At 40.9% G+C, this 21,414-nt stretch overlaps 1 protein-coding gene across 1 annotated transcript in view; it reads right to left on the bottom strand.

Annotated features, from left to right (window-relative positions):
• LOC118821010 overlaps positions 1-21,414 on the bottom strand; it is a 43,570-nt gene that overhangs the window by 7,424 nt on the left and 14,732 nt on the right. The window contains exons 4-6 of the mRNA XM_036589419.1: positions 13,072-13,398; positions 12,714-12,998; positions 9,778-10,065 (exon numbers count right to left, since the gene is read on the bottom strand). Of these exons, the coding sequence (XP_036445312.1) occupies positions 9,778-10,065; positions 12,714-12,998; positions 13,072-13,398 (900 nt within the window). The remainder of the gene's footprint in view (positions 1-9,777; positions 10,066-12,713; positions 12,999-13,071; positions 13,399-21,414) is intronic.

Raw genomic sequence — 21,414 nt, 5'->3', positions numbered from 1 at the left:
TGGGTTTTTCATTTCAATGTGCACCAAATGTTTTCTATTGGTGAAAGGTCTGGACTGCATGCAGTCCAGTTCAGCACCTGGACTCTTCTGCGAAGCTGTGCTGTTGTGATGGATGCAGTATGTGGGTTAGCATTGTCTTGCTGAAATATGCAAGACCTTCCCTGAAAGAGACATTGTTGAATGGGAGCATATATTGTTCTAAAACCTCTATATACTGTTCAGCATTGGTAGCGCCTTTCCAGATGTGTAAGCTGCCCACGTCATAGACACTAATGCAACCCCATACCATCAGAGATGCAAGCTTTTGAACTGTGTGCTGATAACAAGCTGTATGGTCCCTCTCCCCTTGAGTTCACAGGACACGGTGTCCGTGGTTTCCAAAAAGAATTTCAAATTGATTAATCTGACCACAGAACCGTTTTCCATTTGCCTCAGTCCATTTTAAATGAGCTTTGGCCCAGAGAAGACGGCGGCATTTCTGGATCATGTTGACATATGATTTCTTCTTTGCATGATACAGCTTTAACTTGCATTTGTTGATTGCACGGTGAACTGTGTTCACAGACAGTGATTTCCAGTCCATGCGGTGATTTCCAGTACAGAATCATGCCTGTTTTTAATGCAGTGCGGCCTGAGGGCCTGAAGATCACGAGCATCCAATATTGACCATCGGCCTTGTCCCTTGCGTACAGGGATTTCTCCTGATCCTCTGAATGTTTAGATGATATTACGTACTGTAGATGGTGGGATATCCAAAGTCTTAGCAATTTTATGTTGAACATTTTTCTGAAATTGTTCCACAATTTTTAGATGCAGTTTTTTTGCAGGTTGGTGAACCTCTGCCCATCTTTGCTTCTGAGAGACACTACCTCTCTAAAATGCTCTTTTTATACCCAGTCATGTGTGTTAGTTGCAAATTGTTCCTCCACCTGTTTTTTATTAGTACCACTTACTTTTCCAGCCTGTTGCCCGTTTTTTGAGATGCGTTGCTGCCATCAAGTTCTAAATAAGTTAATGTTTTCCATGAAATGGTAAAATGTCTCACTTTCAACATCTGATATGTGTTTTATGATCTATTGTGAATGAATAATATGGGTCTATGAGATTTGCAAATCATTGCATTCTGTTTTTATTTACATTTATTTCCATTTTACACAGTGTCCCAACTTTTTTGGAATTGGGGTTGTACTTTATATCCTAGTATTATTGCACTATTCATATTTGCACAGTGTATTACTGTGCTATTCATATTTGCACCAGTAGTTACTGTACAAGTTTACTCTGTATACTTTTACATATGCTACTCTCACAGGACATACTATCTCATTGTACGCTCTCCACTCTGTATATATGTACTATGTTTATACCTATATACCTACTATATCTGTATATGTTTTACTACTGTACCGTCTTTCTTCACTTTGTAAATAATACTGTATTTTGCACTTCTGGTTAGATGCTAACTGAATTTCATTGCCTCTTAATGGTATCTAGCCAAGGTATATCCAGATACAATCAAAACATGAAATTAACCAGAGTTCTGTATTGCAGTAAGTCTTTCTGTCTTTTTCTAATGGCAAGATGTTTCAGTTATAGCCCTATCAATTACAGGTTGAGGCTCCTATGGTTAAGCAAGCAAACTTTGTGACTCCGTGGTTTTCTAACTAATGCTAAAGCTTCAGTTTTGAGGCTTTTAAGGACATTTTAAAAGAGCGTGTTATCTTGTCATAGCTAATCAAATGATTGAGTTTTGATAAGTGTTATTTTTTGGTAATTGAGTGTATGAGAAACAAACAGGAACTGGATTTAAAATTGAAAGAAATTGAATAGCAGTTTTTAAAACCATTTCACCCTGTGCCAGTTGCCCGATCCTTGGGCACCAGTGACAGCCATGAGGGTGGGAAGGTGGTGCTTGAGCCTCACATACCAACGAAGGCCGTGGCTGACAGTGGGAGAAGGACGTCAGCCGCAAGAGAGAGCAAGAGAATGACAACAGTCAGGAGAGGTATGAGGACGGCACCCAATACCTGAACCCTGCCTCCTGGGTGCCTCCTGGATGAGCCGTGGAGGGTGGGCGGTGACAGGGAGGTGGAGCAACTCTCTTTTGTCTCTCAGCTCAGGCGCTTGCGTTGTCTTAATGAGAGCGAGCCGAGGGAGTCTTGCGGCAGAGGAAGAAGCCATCTGGAGGAGCAGATTGAAGAGCAGCAGATGGCGAACCGCCAGGTGCTCAGGAGCATGCTGGCGGAGCAGCACTCCTTAGCATGCCCAGAGGCAGGAGTCTCTATCCCACCCCACCACCCTTCTCCTGCCTTTTTTTCCTCCAGTCACTGCTACGAGAAAAGCCAGTGTTCCCCTCTTTCCTCCTGCCCCTGCTCCAAGAAGGTCCTATCAAAGGCCTGTGCTTCCCTCCCTGTCCCTGCACCTTAACGGCAAGAGGGGATGCCTCTTGAGCTTGAGCAACAAACCTTGTGGCAACAACAGCCACAAGAGAGGGTGGGAGGGCGGTGCCTAAGCCTCACATGTCAACGAAGGCCATGAGTGACAGCAGCAGGGCACTAGCAGCAAGAGCGGGAGAACAACTCCATAAGAGGCATAAGGATAGTACCTGAGTCCCAAACCCTGACTCTTGTTCCGCGAGTGAGGGCGGTGACGGAGAGGCGGAGAAACGAGCTCTCTTTTACTCTTGGCTCAGGTGGTTGCACTGCCTTAATGAGAGCCAGCTAATTCTGGTTAGGCTTTGGCAGCATGGGCACCTTTAAAAAAGACCTGACAAGGAACATAGCAAGAGAGGAGTGGGAGAAGCAGCAGCATGAGGAAAGGACTGGGGAGCTGGGGAGCTTGCATGTGAGAGAATAAGAACTGGAAATTCTAGCTTGGAAGCCACAGAGAGGTGGCCAGTTTTGGTTTTTGTTTGTGTTTTGAGAGTAAAACAAACCTCTCTCCTGCCTCAAGTGTCCTTTCTCCTCCTGAGGTAGCACACAGGCTGTGCTACACACCCCTAATGAGAATCATTTTCTCCTTACATTTGCCATGAAGGTACAAGTTGAGTAATTTACTCATAACACACTGTTTCTAATATCAAAAAGAGAACACAAGCAGGGAGTTACTGCTCATTTCTTGCTGTTCTTTGGAAGTGAGCATGGAAATAGGAGCATAAAGTGTCATTTTGGTTTGAAAACAGTCAGTCAGGAGATTTTTTCCCCCTTCAATATTCTCAACTGTTGACAAATTTGATATTGAATATTGCAAAATAACTGCCAACTGTAGAAGTGACAGGTGCAGTTGTATTGACAAATTTGTTGTATACTATGAATATTTTAGGAATGTCCTAGATTGCTTGTTTACTTTAAATCTAATTCATTTTGTATGTATCTCAAAAAACGTGTTCTGCTAGTGGGTACATTTGAAATACAGGAAAATTTAAAAAGATTCATCCGATTTCGCAATGATTGATTTGTAAATCATTACAGAACAATGCAGTAAATTGTAAATGGTTTAAGTGAGCATAAAGTTTATGATGTAATTTTACGAGTGCTCAGTATGAACCTCCTCCAGCTGTACGGACATCATCAACACCATAGTCAAATTCATCCCATACTCGATTGAGCATGTCAGTGCTCACTGTCCTTACGGCTCTTTTAGTGTGATTTCGGAGATCAGTGTTGTGGAACCATTGACGAACACTCTGAGCTGTTAGAGGTTCACTGCCGATGAAAATCACGCTGCATAGTTATGACGGATTCACTCTTATTGAAGTGGAGAACGCAGAACGCTTTCTGCTCAGGGGTCGCATCTCCTCGCAGAATGAAGGGAGCCATCTTCCACTGACAGTCAGAAACTCTATGACCCCCTCTTTCAGTTGGCATGTGATTGGTTCCTATAGGTGCCTCACGGTTGTAAAAATATGGTGCTTTGAAATCGGATGAATCTTTTTCAGTCGCCCTGTACTTTCAGCAGCAATGAGTGAGAATGGGTGGAATATATCAAAACAGCTGCAATATAAATTCACTGAACAAAAAAAATGTTGCATGCATTGTTTTTTTGTAATACTTGGTTATGTGTCTCCTTGCCTTAATAACAGCATCAATCCTGTCAGGTAAGGTTTACACCAGTGTCTTGAGATTCCAGCCCTCTCTTCTACAAAGTGGGTACACATTTCAGACAGAGTTCCCATATTTCTATTTAAACATTTCTTCTGCTGTTCCAGATTTAGAATTGGGTTTAAAGTCTAGAAACTTTGCTAGTCCTTGAAATTATCCCTGCGTTCCATCATGTCTGCATCACTGAACCAGACGCACACAAATTTGGACCTAAGCACTTCCCAGTTATAATCCTGTTCTGCTCAGACATGAAGCATAAAATTGGTGGAAGAGTGGACTAAAATAGACAGGAACTCTCAAGAGACATGACAGGATTGGTGCTGTTATTAAGGAAAGGGGATGTGTAACCAAGTATTCGAGAAGAAATTATGCATGTGACAAATTTGTTTTTCCAGGGTTCTTTTGTCAAAAATTGACAACAAAAATTCCAACAGAATTTGATCTTACCTACAACAGAGAAACGAACAGAGCTACTTTGTGGAGAACTGAAATCACGACTGGACACTCTGGTCCGGTACTGGCAGTAGTAAGACCCCTCATGAACAAAGTCCACTTTTGGTAAACTGAAGGTGACAAAGGTTCCACTCTTGGTCTCTCTAAATGATCCAGAGCTCTGTATTAGAGTGAAGGATCCACCTGTGAACTGGGTTTCTACAGAGCAGGTGATGTCAACCTTCTCTCCCCATGTGACCTCTTTGATGGGACTGAGAGAGATGCGTGGAGCGGGCAGAGTAACTGGAAAATGATGTTTTATGACATCAGTTTTTTAAAGGTTGTTTCAATTTATAAAAATTAAACGACTTCTGAAATGTGTAGTTTGACTTAATTAAATGTTATATATTGGCAATAATAGACAACAGTAGATCAAGAAACCTCATTGAAAGTATTAGAAAACCAAAAACACTGAATAAACATTAAAGCCCGAGAAACACCCTCCCAACTCTCAACTAGTTCATTTAGTATGGCACTAAATTGAAAATATATAGTTTGGGGTGCCAATTTTAAAGTAATTTTGATACAAGCTTTTGATTCCATTTTTTAAAACAAGAGAGGAGATCACTTTTTTTTTTAATTTTCTGATTGAAAACATTAAAAGCACAAGTGCGGCCTAAACATTAAAGCCTGAGAAGCAACCTCCAATTCACAGCTGGTTGGTTTATTATGGTACCCCATTGAAAACATATAGAGTAGGGGTGCCAGTTTTGAAATGATTGTGAAACAAGCTTCCAATTTTATTCTTCAAAAGAAGAGATGAGATCAGTTTTTTAGTTTATTTTTCAACTTGGCAAACGAAGGGGCATTGCTTAGATTCGAACCCATCTAACATGTGTGCACAGTTTTGTGCCTTCTTAGTTTTTTGTGGAAGGTAGAGGCACATTAGCACCTTGGTTTCTTTTTCGCAGATCAGTCCATTACATTAAATGTGTTTATTACCTTTTTGGTAATCAAGTCATGTTCACTCTATCACATTAAAAGTCAGGTGTAAAAACACTCGGGACGCATTGTGATTTGATTATGATTGGATTGCTCAAACCACATTTGGCAGTGGTCAGAGATGGAGCTTGGCCACATTCAACACAAGTGTAAATAGAGTGAATTTTCCGTGTATGCACACAGTTACGTAAGCGGAAATGTGTCTGCTGAGTGCTGACCAGCAGGTGAGAGAATAAACAAGGAAACGCAAGGTATGCAAGGCTGGACAGTTGTTACAGCTGTTATTTATCCCAGACGAGCGCAGGAGGAACATATCAAAATAGCTGCAATGTTAGCAGAGAATTGATGACAAAAAGTCCAAAAAGAATTAGTCTTACCTACAACAGAGAAACGAACAGAACTGCTCTGTGGAGAGCTGAAATCACGACTGGACACTCTGGTCCGGTACTGGCAGTAGTAAGACCCCTCATGAACAAAGTCCACTTTTGGTAAACTGAAGGTGACGGAGGTTCCACTCTTGGTCTCTCTAAATGATCCAGAGTTCTGTATCAGAGTGAGGGATCCACCTGTGAACTGTGTTTCTACAGAGCAGGTGATGTCAACCTTCTCTCCCCATGTGACCTCTTTGATGGGACTGAGAGAGATGCTTGGAGTGGGCAGAGTAACTGGAAAATAATATTTTTTGGTATCAGTTTTTTTTTTTTAAGGCAGTCCAAATTATAAAAATTAAATGACACCTAAAGTGCGTAGTTTGACTTAATTAAATGTTATCTATTGGTAGTAATAGAAAACAATAGATCAAGAAACCTCGTTGAAAGTATTAGAAAATCAAAAACACTAAACATTAAAGCCCAAAAAACAACTTCCCACCTCTCAACTGGTTCGTTTAGTATGGCACTAAATTGAAAACATATAGCGTAGGAGTGCCAATTTTAAGTTTGAAACAAGCTTTTGATTCCAATCTCCAAAAAAAGATAGGAGATCAGTTTTTTGATTAAAATTTTTCCCCTTGACAGACACAGGGGAAAGATAAGCAAAGCTGGAGGCTAAAGTTCCCCAAACCAAGTGCCTTCTTGCACTCTAAGCAAATGAAAGTGCCAAGTCTGCTGATTCATATCACAACAGATAAAAAGTTAAACATAAGAAAAAACAATGTATGTGTTGATATGCTTTTTACGCAGGAGGGTAAAATTAAATCTCATGCAGTTACACTGAGGACACATTTTAATAAAAATGTAAAATTGTATCTAGGCAGAGTATATCCAGATACAGTGCACACATGAAACGTGTTAATCCAAAGTGCTAACAAGCTTATGATCTAGAGTTTTATGTCTTCTCTAATGGCAAGATGTTTCAATCAATAATGTACTGTTGTTCTCCTCAAACAGGTGAGTAAATGGCACAATGCACTGAAGGAAGTCAGTGTTTTTTCCCTGCATCACCTTTTCTTTGTGGCTAGCATAGTGTCATGTTACTTGAACTTTGCCCTATCAATTATTGTTGAGGCTCCTATGACTAACCAAGCAAACTTTGTAACTTAGTGGTTTTCTAGCTAGCGCTAAAGCTTCAGTTTTGAGGCTCTTGAGGACACTGGCTTTGACAAGAGAACATCCTCCTTTACAATCAAATGATATGTCTTGGTAATTCAGCATATAAGAAACAAAAGGGATATGGATTTAAAATTGAAAGGTAAATCAGAAAGCAATTTTTAAAATTATTTCACCCTGTGCCAGTTGCTCGATCCTCAAGCACCGATAACAGCCACGAGAGAGGCTGGGAAGATGGTGCCTGAGCCTCACATGCCAATGAAGGCTGCAAGTGACAGTGGGAGAAGGACATCAGCCGTGAGAGCAAGCAGGAGAATGATAACAGACGCGAGTGGCATGAGGACGGCGCCTGAGATCTGAAACTCCACCTCCCAGGCACTTGTTATGCAACAAGGCCACTAGTGTGTGCCTCACATTCAATCCTGATGGACGAGCTGTGGAGGGTGGGTGGTGACAGCGAGGTTGACCAACAACCTCTCTTTTCCTCTCAGCTTACTCTCCGCTTAGGCGCTCGCATTGCCTTAATGAGAGTAAGCTGAGGGAGTCTCTGCAACAGAGGAAGAAGCCATCTGGACCCTCATCCATTGCTCTTGGCTGGCTGGCAAGAGTTACAGGATGCTCTTCATTACACAGAATGGCAGTGGAGACAGCTTGAGAAGCAGCAGGTCACGAACTGCCAGGTGCTCAGGAGCCTGCTGGCGGAGCGGCACTCCTTAGCATGCGGAGAGGCAGAAGCCCCTCCATCATTCCCCTCATTCCCTGCCTCTTCTCCCCTTCCTTCCCTTTTTTTTTCTCTAGTCACTGCTCCGAGAAAGACCGGAGTTCCCCCCCTCTGTCCTCCTGCCCTTGCTCCGAGAAGGTCTGGAGCTTCCTTTCCCTGACACCCTCTCCCCTGCTCCAAGAAGGCCTGGAATTTCCCCCATTTCTTTTCCCGTTCCTGCACCTCAACGATGAGGTCCTAAAAAAGGCCCGTACTTCCCTTCCCATCCCTGCACCTTAGCAGGGAGAGGGCATGCCTCCCAAGCTTGAACACAGAGGCTTCACTCTGCCTGCTGCAGGGGCTCCTCTTGCCAAAACCATACCCAGTTCCCTTGTCTATTCTCCTGCCCTCCCTTCCTGTGTTTGGTCTTAAGCCGGGGTGTTAATCATCACCAACATCAGCCACAAGAGAGAGCGGGAAGGCAGTACCTGAGTCTCACATGCCAGTGAAGGCTATGAGTGACAGCAAGAGAAGGACATCAGCGGCGAGAGTGGGAGAACAACTCCACGAGAGGCATGAGGATGGTGCCCGAGTCCCGAACCCCGCCTTATGTTCCGCAGCGAGGCCGCTAGACTGTACCTCACGTTTGATCCAGTGGACGAGCCATGGAGCAGGGGCGGTGACAGAGAGGCAGAGCAACGAGCTCTGATTTACTCTTGGTTCAGGTGCTTGCACTGCCTTAATGGGGGCCAGCTAATTCTGGTTAGGCTTTGGCAGCATGGGCACCTTTAAAAAAGACCTGACAAGGAACATAGCAAGAGAGGAGTGGGAGAAGCAGCAGCATGAGGAAAGGACTGGGGAGCAGGCATGTGAGAGAATAAGAACTGGAAATTCTAGCTTGGAAGCCACAGAGAGGTGGCCAGTTTTATTTTTTGTTTGTCTTTTGAGTGTAAAATGTTTAAAAAAGTTTAAATGCTTGTTTGTAAAAGTTTAAATGCTTGTTGCAAACCTCACTCTGGCCTCTAGTGTCCTTTCTCCTCCTGAGGTAGCACACAGGCTGTGCTATACACCCCTAATGAGGATCATTTTCTCCTTACATTTGCTATAAAGTTACAGGTGGAATAATTTACCCGTAACATACTGTTCTTGGTATCAAAAAGGGAACACAAGCAGGGAGTTACTGCTCATTTCTTGCTGTTCTTTGGAAGTGAGCATGACAACAGGAACATAATGCTTCATTTTTGGTTTGAAAATAGGTAGTCAGGAGATTTTTTTTGTCCTTTGATATTCTCAGCTGTTGACAAGTTTGATATCGAGTTTTGCAAAATAACTGCCAACTGTAGAAGTGACTGGTGCAGTTGTATTGACAAGTTTTTTGTATACTATGAATATTTTAGAAATGTCCTAGATTGCTTGTATATCAAATGTAAATCTAATTCATGTTTATATGTATCTCATATATCATATCAGATATGTTCCACTAGTGGGTACAATTGAAATACTTTCAGCCGAAATTAATGAGAATGGGTGGAACATATAAAAACAGCTGCAATATAAATTCACTGGACAAAAAAAATTGTTGCATGCATTGTTTCCTTTGTAATAGTTGGTAATGCATCTCCTCGCCTTAATAACAGCAGCGATCCTGTAGGGAGTTGGGTTTGAGGTCTGGAGACTTTGTTAGTCCTTGAAATTGTCCCTGTGTTCCATTATGTCTGCGTCATTGAACCAGATACACACAAATTTTGACCTATACACAGTTATCATCCTGTTTTGCTCAGACATGAAGCACAATGTTAGTAGAAGAGTGGGCTAAAATGGACAGACCCTCACAGGAGACTGGTGTAATCCTTACATGACAGGATTGGCGCTGTTATTAAGGAAAGGGGATACATAACCAAGTATTAGAGAAGAAATTATGCATGTGACTTTTTTTTTTTTGTCCATGGAAGTTTTGTCAAAAATTAACCAAAATTCCAAACAGAATTGGTCTTACCTACAACAGAGAAACGAACAGAGCTACTTTGTGGAGAACGGAAATCACGACTGGACACTCTGGTCTGGTACTGGCAGTAGTAAGACCCCTCATGAACAAAGTCCACTTTTGGTAAACTGAAGGTGACGGAGGTTCCACTCTTGGTCTCTCTAAATGATCCAGAGTTCTGTATCAGAGTGAAGGATCCACCTGTGAACTGTGTTTCTACAGAGCAGGTGATGTCAACCTTCTCTCCCCATGTGACCTCTTTGGTGGGACGGAGAGAGATGCTTGGTGCGGGTAGAGTTACTGGAAAAGGAATTCAGTCAATCTGAATGACTTAATGTTATCTAAAGAAATTCAGGCATACATGTGAACTGAATACTGATATATAATTTAGTTTTATATAAAGTGATTGAAAAATTACCCACTAACTACAGCTAAAATATCACTGCAGCTCAAATGACATATGTACCCATCACTGCGACAGTTGACACATGCCTACTCGCATCCTACAGTGGTGCTGCAGTTTCCTCTACAGAGAGATTTTTTGGTTGAAATACTACAAAAACCCAGTGCTCATGTGTCTTGAGGCTCAGGGATGCACTTCTGTAGCACAGAATACCACATAGCACGACAGATTACCATAAACGCTGGAATGGTCATGTAATGCACAACATTTTATCTGTATGTATTTATTTTTTTCTTAAAATTTCCTTGTAATTAGTTTTTCGATACAGGAATCCAAGTTTTTGCCATAACTAATTAACTTCTTTACTGCTATGATATTTAAATGTAAATGAAGCATCTGTCAAGACACCACCAGGAAATATCCTAATGACAGGAGTTTACACTTAGTAGAGTTAGGCCTTTGAAATGCAGACCCTTAAAAAAATTCTAAGAAGCGAGAATCAAAGTAATAACAGGTAAGGTAAGGGTTACACCAGTCTTTTGAGATTCTGTCTATTGTAGCCCTCTGTTCTACAAACTGGGTGCACATTTTACCCAGAGTTCCTGTGTTCCTGTTTCAGCATTTTCAGCTTCTGCTCACACAGGAAGCGCAAAGGTAGTAAAAAAGAGGGGTTAAATTGGCAGAAACCAGGGGCGGCCCCAGGAATGTTTTTTGGAGGGGTGGTACAGAGGTTCTGCAACATATGGGGGGTTGGCTATATACAGGTGCATCTCAATAAATTAGAATATCATCAAAAAGTTAATTTATTTCAGTAATTCAATTCAAAAAGTGAAACTTGTATATTATATAGATTCATTACACACAGTGATCTATTTCAAGCGTTTATTTCTTTTAATGTTGATGATTATGGCCTATAGCCAATGAAAACCCAGAAGTCAGTATCTCAGAAAATGAGAATATTGTGAAAAAGTTCAATATTGTAGACTAATGGTGTCACACTCTAATCAGCTAATCAACACAAAACACCTGCAAAAATTTCCTAAGCCTTTTAATGGTCCCTCGGTCTGGTTCAGTAGGCTACACAATCATGGGGAAGACTGCTGACGTGACAGGTGTCCACAAGGCAGTCATTGTAACCCTCCACAAGGAGGGTAAGCCACAAAAGGTCATTGCTAAAGAGGCTGGCTGTTCACAGAGTGCTGTATCCAAGCATATAAATGGAAAGTTGAGTGGAAGGAAAAAGTGGTAGAAAAAAGTGCACAAGCAACAGGGACAACCGCAGCCTTGAAAGGATTGTCAAGAAAAGGCGATTTAAGAATTTGGGGGATATTCACAGGGAGTGGACCGCTGCTGGAGTCAGTGCTTCAAGAGCCACCACACACAGATGTATCCAGGACATGGGCTGCGACTGTCACATTCCTTGTGTCAAGCCACTTATGACCCAGAGACAACGTCAGAAGCATCTTACCTGGGCCAAGGAGAAAAAGGACTGGACTGTTGCTCAGTGGTCCTGTTTTCAGATAAAAGTAAATTTTGCATTTCACTATCAAAGCAACCTGGGCTTCCATAACACCTCAACAGTGCCACAGACTTTGGGGTTTTCATTGGCTGTAGGCCATAATCATCAACATTAAAAGAAATAAACGCTTGAAATAGATCACTCTGTATGTAATGAATCTATATAATATACAAGTTTCACTTTTTGAATTGAATTACTGAAATAAATTAACTTTTCGATGATATTCTAATTTATTGAGATGCACCTGTATATGGTTGTTTTGGCAGTTACTCTCGGCGCAGTGACCAGAGAGTGGGGGGCAGAACAGTCACTGACCCTTAAGCTACAATCTGATGTCAGTGCGGAGAAGATTTGATATTAAGGCTGTTTCCCCACCGAGTTTGTTTGCTACCTGAACCAGAGTTTGTGTTTTTGTGATTGCATCCTTTCAATTTGGTTCTGTTCATTTCACACTGCAGTGGGTAAAGCGTACCACCTTACACGAGTGTTTGTTAGTTGATCAGTAGTTTTGCAGTGATACAAGTGCTCTGTTGCTCTCACATTTACCAGTGTTTGAACCACAAAACTCTCACTTTGCATGAAAATATACGCTTAACATGTGTATCACAGTTAAAGCCATAATAATAAAAAACTTTCCTTGATATTTGTTGATATTGGTTTGTCACTTTAAATGTAACCAGTCAAGTCACTGATGCAGTATGTTTTGTGATCCATGAGCCAAAATCAAAAAGATTTTTTTTTTAATTTATTTTATTAGTAGGGATTACTAGGGATTCACAGACAAGTTTCAGACTATATCAGAGACTCTTGTTAAGAATAATTCCAAATTTTTACACTAACATACCCACACTTCTGCTTTTAATGTAAACTGAAATATGTATGTCAAACAGACGTATTTTACGCTTTCATTTTTAAATAGCCTGGATCAGATCATTTACGTTAAACTAGGACAGTTTGTAGAAACATGCTGAGATCAGACAACTACTGCTGTTATAAAGTGAGCTTGTTATGAACTTACTAACTTACCCACAGTGAGATCTATGGAGCTGCTCCTGGAGGATGTGATGGAGCTGCTTCCCTGGTATGAATAGTCACAGCTGTACCGGCCCTGATGTGAGGAATCCACAGTCAATTCAAATGTTGTCGAAGATTCAGCTGTTTGGGATTTTATTGATTGCCCGTTTCTGTACAATCGGAAGTTTGCAGAGATGCAGGTTGGGCTGGGCAAGACACATCTGAACTGAACAGCCTCTCCAGCAGATACAGCAGAGTGAGATGAGGTCAGGGTGAGTGAGGGACTCTGCAGGTCATCTGTTAAAGAAATTTGATCAGTAATGTTGTAAATGCACTTTAACAGTAAACTGCTGTTAAAATCATTACTTACTTGAGCAAACAACTCCAGCGTCTTCTTCGTGTCCACAGTTCTCCTTTCCAAATCCACCGTGTGAACACTGAGTTAAGTGGCTTTCAGTTCCACTACATCCAACATCATCCAGCCATGTTGGTTCACTTCCCTGACCAAAATGGGCACTGCTATGTGCGCTGACCGCTTTGCCACATCCCATCTGTCTGCACACCACCTCTGCATCATTGATGTCCCAGTCATCATCACACACTGTTCCCCACTGGCCATTGTGCTGGATTTCCACTCTGCCACAACAGCGACTATTTCCATTCACCAACCTGATCTCATCAGGGCCTGATTTATTATCTAAAACATAAATGTCTCTATCAGTCAGTGAAAATTGGTGGTGCCAGTTATTTCAGTAAGTTATCAATGGAAACTATAGCTGTAAATATACTAGAGATGCAAGATATGTAGATTTAACAGATGATGACATAAAAGCTTACAACACAATATATATCAAAACTATAAGTATTTAATTTGTCCACTCTTTACTTTTGTGCAATTCTGCCACTTTAACTTTCCATCCTTCCAATCTTAAAACCAGTTACAGCTGTTCCCAACAAAAGCTTCCCAAAGGAGTCGCTGACATCCTGTTCTCCTTCAAGTAGAAGTTAACATTCACGCAAGCAGCCACTCTCCTCACCTCAGCTGCCTCACACATTTCTCTCTCATGTGCATCTAAAATAGCTAAAGGAGATTTTTCTGAGATCAGATATAAGATAATCAACTTGCATAAGACAGGAGAAAGTTAAAGGAAAGTAAATTAAAAAAGCATGTTTCTAAAATTGTTTCCAAAAAAATGAAAAGCGCCAGAGAAAAACAAGACTCCTAAAAACCACCTTGAAGACCACCAAACCTGCCCCATCAGATAAACAGCGTTTAAAGCTTTCATCTTTGAGAAAGAGAAGTTGTGAATTTTCTATATTTCTGCATAAATTTGACCTAAAACTTTTTCACACAAGTCCTGATAGTAGATAAAGAGAACCAAATTAGACAAAAATATTAGACTTGATCATTTATTTATTGAGGAAAAAGATCCAATATTACAGATCTGTGAGTGGCAAAAGTATGTGAACCTTTAGGATTAGCAGATAATTTGAAGGTGAAATTAGAGTCAGGTGTTTTAAATCAATGGGATGACAATCAGGTGTGTGACCACTCTGTTTTATTTAAAGAACAGGGATCTGTCACAGTCTGATCTTCACAACATGTTTGTGGAAGTGTACCATGGCATAAATAAAGGAGATTTCTGAGGACCTCAGGAGACGAGCTATTGATGCTCATCAGACTGGAAAAGGTTAGAAAACCTTCTCTGAAGAGTTTGGACTCCAGCAATCCTCAGTCAGACAGCCTGTTTACAAATGGAGGAAATTCAAGACCCTCATCACACTCCCCAGGAGTGGTCGACCAACAAAGATCACACCAAGAGCAAGGCGTGTAATAGTTCGCAAGGTCACAAAGGAACCCAGGGTAACTTCTGAGCAACTAAAGGCCTGTCTCACAGTGGCTAATGCTAATGTTCATGAGTCCATCATCAGGAGAACACTGAACAACAATGGTGTGCATGGCAGGGTTGCAAGGAGAAGCCGCTGTTCTGCAAACGGCACCAAAGATCACATGGACAAGCCATTGGAACAATATGTTTGGAGAAGAGGAAAACATTGCATAAAAACCTTATGCCATCTGTGAAACATGGTGGTGGTAGTATCATGGTTTGGACCTGTTTTACTACATCTGGGCCAGGACGGCTTGCCATCATTGATGGAACAAAGAACTGTGAACTATAATAGCAAATTCTAAAGGAAAATGTCAGGACATCTGTCTGTGATCTGAAACTCAAGAGAACGTGGGTCATGCAGCAAGACAACGACCCTAAGCTCACAAGTCATTCTACCAAAAAACGATTAAAGAAGAATAAAGTTAATGTTTTAAAATGGCCAAGACAAAGTCCTGACCTTAATCCTGTAGAAATGTAGTGCAAAGAACTGAAGCAACAGTTCATGGGAGGAAACCCACCAACATAAGAGTTGAAGCTGTTTTGTATGGAGGGGCTATAACTCCACCAAGCCAGTGTGTAGGACTAATCAACAGGTACCGAAAACGTTTAGCGGCAGTTATTGCTGCACAAGGGGGTCAGACAGATACTGAGAGCAAAGGTTCACATACTTTAGCCACTCACAGATCTGTAATCATTTGGATCATTTTCCTCAATAAAAAAATGACCGAGTCTAATATTTTTGTCTCATTGGTTTAATTTGGTTCTCTTTATCTACCATTAGGACTTGTGTGAAAATTTGATGAAGTTTTAGTTTTTATGCAGAAATATAGAAAATTCTAAAGGGTTCACAAGTTTTCTAGCACCACTGTAGTTCTGCAGATTTCTTTGAGAAACTAAAAGTGAGTCTCCTAAAAAGAATGGAAGCTGTAATAAAGGTAAACAGTGGACACACTAAATACCAAAAAAAATACTGACATTTAGTTGTCAAGGCTGAAATGTAATTTTCTGGAAATTGAATAAATGAAAGGATAGTCTCCAATCTTTGTACAGTAATGCAGTTTAATTTATTTTAAGTAATAGTAAAATCTAGAGCCTAGACCTCTGGTCAGTGTTTCACTCAGCAACAGATTAATCAAATGATTGCTCTCGAGTAGCGCAACTGTTTTGTGATCCCTGGTGATGCTACAGCCATCTGTGGCTGAGAGTCTAAAAGAGAAATATAACCCAACACTGTGGCACCAGCAGTAATGGTGTGACCAGAAAGCATATTATAGTACCCGCAGGACTGGGCTAATTGGTTTCATTGAAGGAATAATCATATTGTCACAGCGTCCCTCTGTCCAGTTTGTACAGTCATGGCACAACTAAGATATAAGTCACTTCTTCCTCAACATACAGCTGAGCCAAATTACATTACCCAAATATTGTGTCAAACCTTCCTCACATTTTTTTTTAGCCCAGCTGGATCGGGTAAACAGTGTTTATGGAGTTGTAGGTCTTTATTGAAAGTATTGGGCAGTGTTTGCAAAAAATGTATGTATAACAAAAACATTGCTTTTTAATGTGGTGCACAACATATTAAATCATTCTGTTTTTCTCTCAGCTTGTTACAGAATTTTTTGGGGAATGTTTGTCCCATCATGTACAAAGATGGCATCCACAAGCTCAGAAGCACTTATGAAAGCATCAACAAACCGGATATTTACACATCTGCAAGCTCAGTGAGTTCACTGCGTACGTCTATATATTTTAGTTTTGAACAAAAGCTTGTTATCTACATGAACAAATAACATTTACAAATGTCTTAGAACTTCGCCAACTAAGCTATGCTCAGATGTTCATTTTAGTCTCACTTGATGGATATCTTTGGCCAGTGTCCAGCATTCGTCTTTTTGCAATTTATTGTCAAATTGGAAGGGGAACTGTTCCTTAAGTGTATGAAACTCTGCACTGGCCTCGATCACTGGTAATTGCCTATGTGGGTTTTTTTGCCGGGAGTTAGATTTTTTTTTTCCTAATATATTTTTATTTGGTTTTCAACCATTACGAACAATATCTTTACACTCATATAAACACATGAGGTAGAAAGCTATAAGCATCTTTATAATCACAATGTGCTAAATTTCCTTTGGGATCAATAAAGTAGCTATCTATCTATCTATCTATCTAAAAAGAGATTGTATGAGAATACAGTATTTAATGTTTTGTTTGTTTTTTAGGAATGACAATTTTAACGGCAGTTACGAATAAGCAAGTTAATCGCCTCACTTTCCAGGCCACGCAACACCCTACTTGAAAGCTTTGACTGAGAGTTTGTGATCAGTCTGTTGCCGTGTGAAATGTCTTGTGCTTTGATATCTTTTTTTTTTCAGACTGAGTACGAGTAGTTTTTTTTTACTACTCACTGATGCTGTTTCCGATACCATACTAAACTCCTTAGAATTCAGTAGTTGTTAGTGTGAGTCAGTGCAATGTACCTTAAAATTTAAATCATGAAAATCTGCATGATTTTTAAATGACATGCAATAGCTAACTATGCTACATTAGTTAGCTTGGACTGAGTAGCGCTGCAGTGAAGCAGAGTGAGTGTTGTTCCACATTAGAAAAGAGCTTCTGTACAGTAAAATACATTTCATAGTTTTGATCCTCATCTGTCTTTCAACAACAGTCTCTGTAGCACAGTGTCAGCAGGAGTCACACCTAAAGCGAATCTGAGGAGTTCACTTGTGATGAGTTTACATCTGAAGTAGAGGTCTGCACGGGACTGTTTTTTGAGTCCCACTCCCGCGAGATTTCATCCCACTCCCGCAGAAAATTGGAATCATTTCTCCCGCTCCCACCCGCAACCGAAATGATTTGTCCTGCCCCCACCTGCGCAGTCCCGCGCACGTCCAATATCTGACACGGTCTAATCACACACATATTATCCTGTGCTGAAATAACACGGCAGTCATGCTCATCAGGCTCACTGTGAGTAACTTCACCAAACACCATTTATTCCCAGTGAACACAAAGCAGGAATTAAACCACAGAGCGATTGTTTTTGGTATTTTGCTGGGCAGCTGTGGCCGTCAGACTGAAGGCTCCGCCGTCTCTCTGACACCTGATTCACACGTGCTGTCTCTGCGTGACATGAGTGATGGGCAACACGAGCGCTGCAGTTTGAACACGCTGGCCTTTCATACATACAGCGTTTAAGCTGCGGAGCAGCAAGAAATTATTCGGACAGTCCTGTTGACAGATTGATAAATGGTCACTTCAGTCATTCTGCTTAACAAAAATATATTCGTAAAAGTACACGGTATATATGTTTGTCCTGGACAGTGTTGTGACTTATGATTAGGCAAAGGTTTCAAACCTGTAGACCAACTGGGAAATCTGTCTGCAGCACGGAATGTTTTTGTCATGAATTACATAAAAAAATCACTTTGTGTTTATACGGCCTTTTCTTTAATTTTCATTGATTTTCATGGCTTATTTCAGTGTATTTAGCTGCGTGACATGATGCGTCACATGATCGGTTGCTCAAGAATGACTTTATTCATTTGAACTGTTTTACTGTTATATTGTTTATATATGATTTAGTGATCGTCCTACTTTATTTAGGCTATTCATTATTTTGCGGTATTTCTGTATATGCGTGCTTCCGCCCGCTCCTGTCTGAAGGAATCCGATTTCTGCAACACTGAAAATAAGTCCGACGCTGCAAAATGTAGTGTCTGGTCCTCTAGTGTGAAGTCTTTTGTTTGGCTGGTTGAGCTGTAGTTGAATATCCTCTAAAGCTACACATGCACTGTGATTTTAGAAATGTTGTTTCCTGGTGACTCACACTGTATGTTAAACCATCATGTACAGACAAAGCCAATTTATATACTCATACTATATGGAAACGCTTGGTCCAATTGACCTATGTGAAGCCTTGTAGACGCCTCTGTCTACGGACAATTTCAGTAAAGCTGTTTCTTTTGGGGCTGCAACAAACGACTGTTTTAATAGTCGAATAATCTGAAAATCGATTGCTGCAATGAATAATCAATTATTCGATCTAATAAAGAAAATAAAGATGAATACCTTATTTAAAAAATCACTGTTTTAATTAACATTCCTGCTAATTCAAAAGACAAATAAAACAATAATATATTTTTCCTGTCAAAATTTAAAATCAAGGATGTGCGAAGTAGCAGCAATAAAATGTAACAAACTACATCAGTTTTCCCACAGGTTCTCTGTGCTTCACCAACCATACGGCCATATCTACACATAAACATCACACAAACATGAGTGTTGCTCGCGGCATTCCCTCCGTTATATAATCCAACCTTGCTTTCTAATATTTGTAATAATTTTACTAATATGCAGTATTCTTGAAATAGTGTAATTTTAGACAGTGCCTGTCTTAAACTGCCACTCTGTGTTGGTACTGAATGCAGTCCAGCAGCGACGTTGAACGTTCCCAAAATGGCGGCGCCGTTGACGTGCCTGGCTGAACCCAACACAGCATCTATGTGTATCCATGAGCAACATCTCCAGCTGTAAACGTGAGTTTCTCCTATGTTTGCCGAATTTAAACGCACCGGTGGCCTCGACGTTAAGACAGTGATGCAGTGTTTAAACCTGTGAACGTTATCTTGAAAGTGAACAGGGTTGCTGTGAATAATAGTTCCAACTCCATTAATGATACAAGATAACAAGCACTTCAAGGTAGATGTTACAGCTCAGCTCCTAACATGAAGTAGGGCGGCTTTTAACATTCACATTAGCTAACTAGCTCACTAGCACAACTATCTTCCCGAGATGAGTCTTCATCCAGTCAGCTGACGTGTTTCCTCTTCAGATGCTGCGACAAGGAGGATGTGCTCCCATGCCAGCTAAGGTCAGCTTTACAAATAGCACAACTGAACTTTTTAGCGCAAAATGCCTTCACACTTGTTGTCGAGGCTGCCACTGCGCTTTGGTTAACTCCAGTAAGCGGCAGTGTCAAAACATTCCTAGTTAGCACAAGAAACCTGCATGATGACGTCACCAACAAATCGACTATTAAACTGGTTGCCAGCTAATTCGGTTGTCGATTTTAGTTGACTAAGTCGATTCATCGTTGAACCCCTGGTTTCTTTCAAAATAACACACTGTGCACCGAGTACTGAGAAGAAATGCTGAGAAACTGAGCTGCAGCAGCTCAGCTAACCACACTGTGCACTGAAATTTACACAGCAGGACAGTGTGGTCTCTCTACAGCAAAGGCAGTTTGAAGAAATCACCGTATTATGATTAATACCTCACTATTCTGTTCAGTCAAACAGAGTAAGGCCAGCATATACAAACTTTAGTAGCAAATGTCAATCTTTTTTCCTGTTTTGCTAGCCTATGTGTGTCCACTGGTATTGGTTGTGTTTGTGTGTATTGCACGTTGTATGCATGGTGGGAATATACCAAGGTGAAATGTTTAAAGTAGGTTTTCTCAACCTTTTCCACCCCAAGGCCCACCTGTTCTCCTATATACAAAGCATATCGGCCTACAGGAAAACTATAATAAGCTTTTTAAATGCAATTTTCTTTTTCTGGTCTTAAGTGTTGACACTGAAAACCTGATAATAAGTGCCTGAAAAAGGCCAGATCAGTTCAATCACAGAAACCAAAATTACAGAAATACCAAAATAACTTTCATTACATTAAAAGAATTAAGAACATAATTGCAGTGATGTTACAACAACAAGGAAGGTAATAAAAATGTACAAGATGCGGACTGTGATTTGGAGCTGCAGTCCATCACGTTTTCACCAAAAATACTCCACTGGCTTTGCCACAAGAGCAGTTGTTTGCTCTCGGATGTCTCTTTAGTTTTGGGGGTTTTTGTGATTCATTTGAAATAGCCCAGCCACACTCCACTCACCGGGCTTTTGGATTAGCATCATCACAATAAACAATAATAAACCTTACTTAATATATGCTTCTTTGTCATTGGCTCATCAATTTGAGTTTAATCACTCAGGTTACTGTTGCTCGCCACCAGTGTTCCGAAATGAATGCGGATCTTTTATTATGCTATTATTTTAAGGCTCGTCTGACGTTTTTAGCAGCTGCAGCTTGAGCGGCAGGAACGACATGAGAGCAGATGAGAGTCTGTAGAGTCAGACATTAAAACAGGCAAATTATACTGACTATATGGCACCGAAGGTGCTGCTAGAAGAGAAGGAAAGTGAGCTCTTTTAATGAATTCTCTCATTTGATCACAGAACACGCTTCCATCAGTGGTAAACTGAACGGGGTTCGTTTGGAAGAGGACTGAGACCTGTGGTTTTTGCCAATTCAGCTGGTTGTTGCAGACCCCAATACGGGTGGAGTGTTCACACATGTCAAAACGAAGTGAGCTAAAGAAAATAGGTCTGATAGGTCCTCACCAAACAAGGCAGGTGAAAGTATCCTGAGGAACTTCTCTGGTGATCAGCAACACCTTTGTCCAACTATCACAGAGTCAGTTAACACTTCTCCGTAAGCAGACCCTCCTTCACCTCATTTGTTCATTAGCAGTGTATGCTCACTTACGTCACACGCTAACAGCTGGTATCAGATGTTTGTGTCGGTGAATTTTAATATGTACAATTACGAGTAAATGAGCGCAGTATTGGGGCGTCAACTGATACCAGTATCGGCATTGATGCATCCCTAGTGCAGACAAAGTAGACTTTCCTCAACTCGTCCATCCACTCTCACAAACGGAAAGAAATAAGGCTTCTCACGTAGAAGTTGAGGCTGCTAGTATTCATCAGAAGAGCTGTGGGAATGAATAGTGTTATCCTGCTGGCTTCATGGTTTAGAGGTTG

This window comes from Colossoma macropomum, unplaced genomic scaffold (genome assembly GCF_904425465.1).
Source record: "Colossoma macropomum unplaced genomic scaffold, Colossoma_macropomum, whole genome shotgun sequence".
Lineage (NCBI taxonomy): Eukaryota > Metazoa > Chordata > Actinopteri > Characiformes > Serrasalmidae > Colossoma > Colossoma macropomum.
The sequence above is the reverse complement of the archived record's forward strand: the minus strand, read 5'-3'. Positions and strand labels throughout refer to the sequence as shown.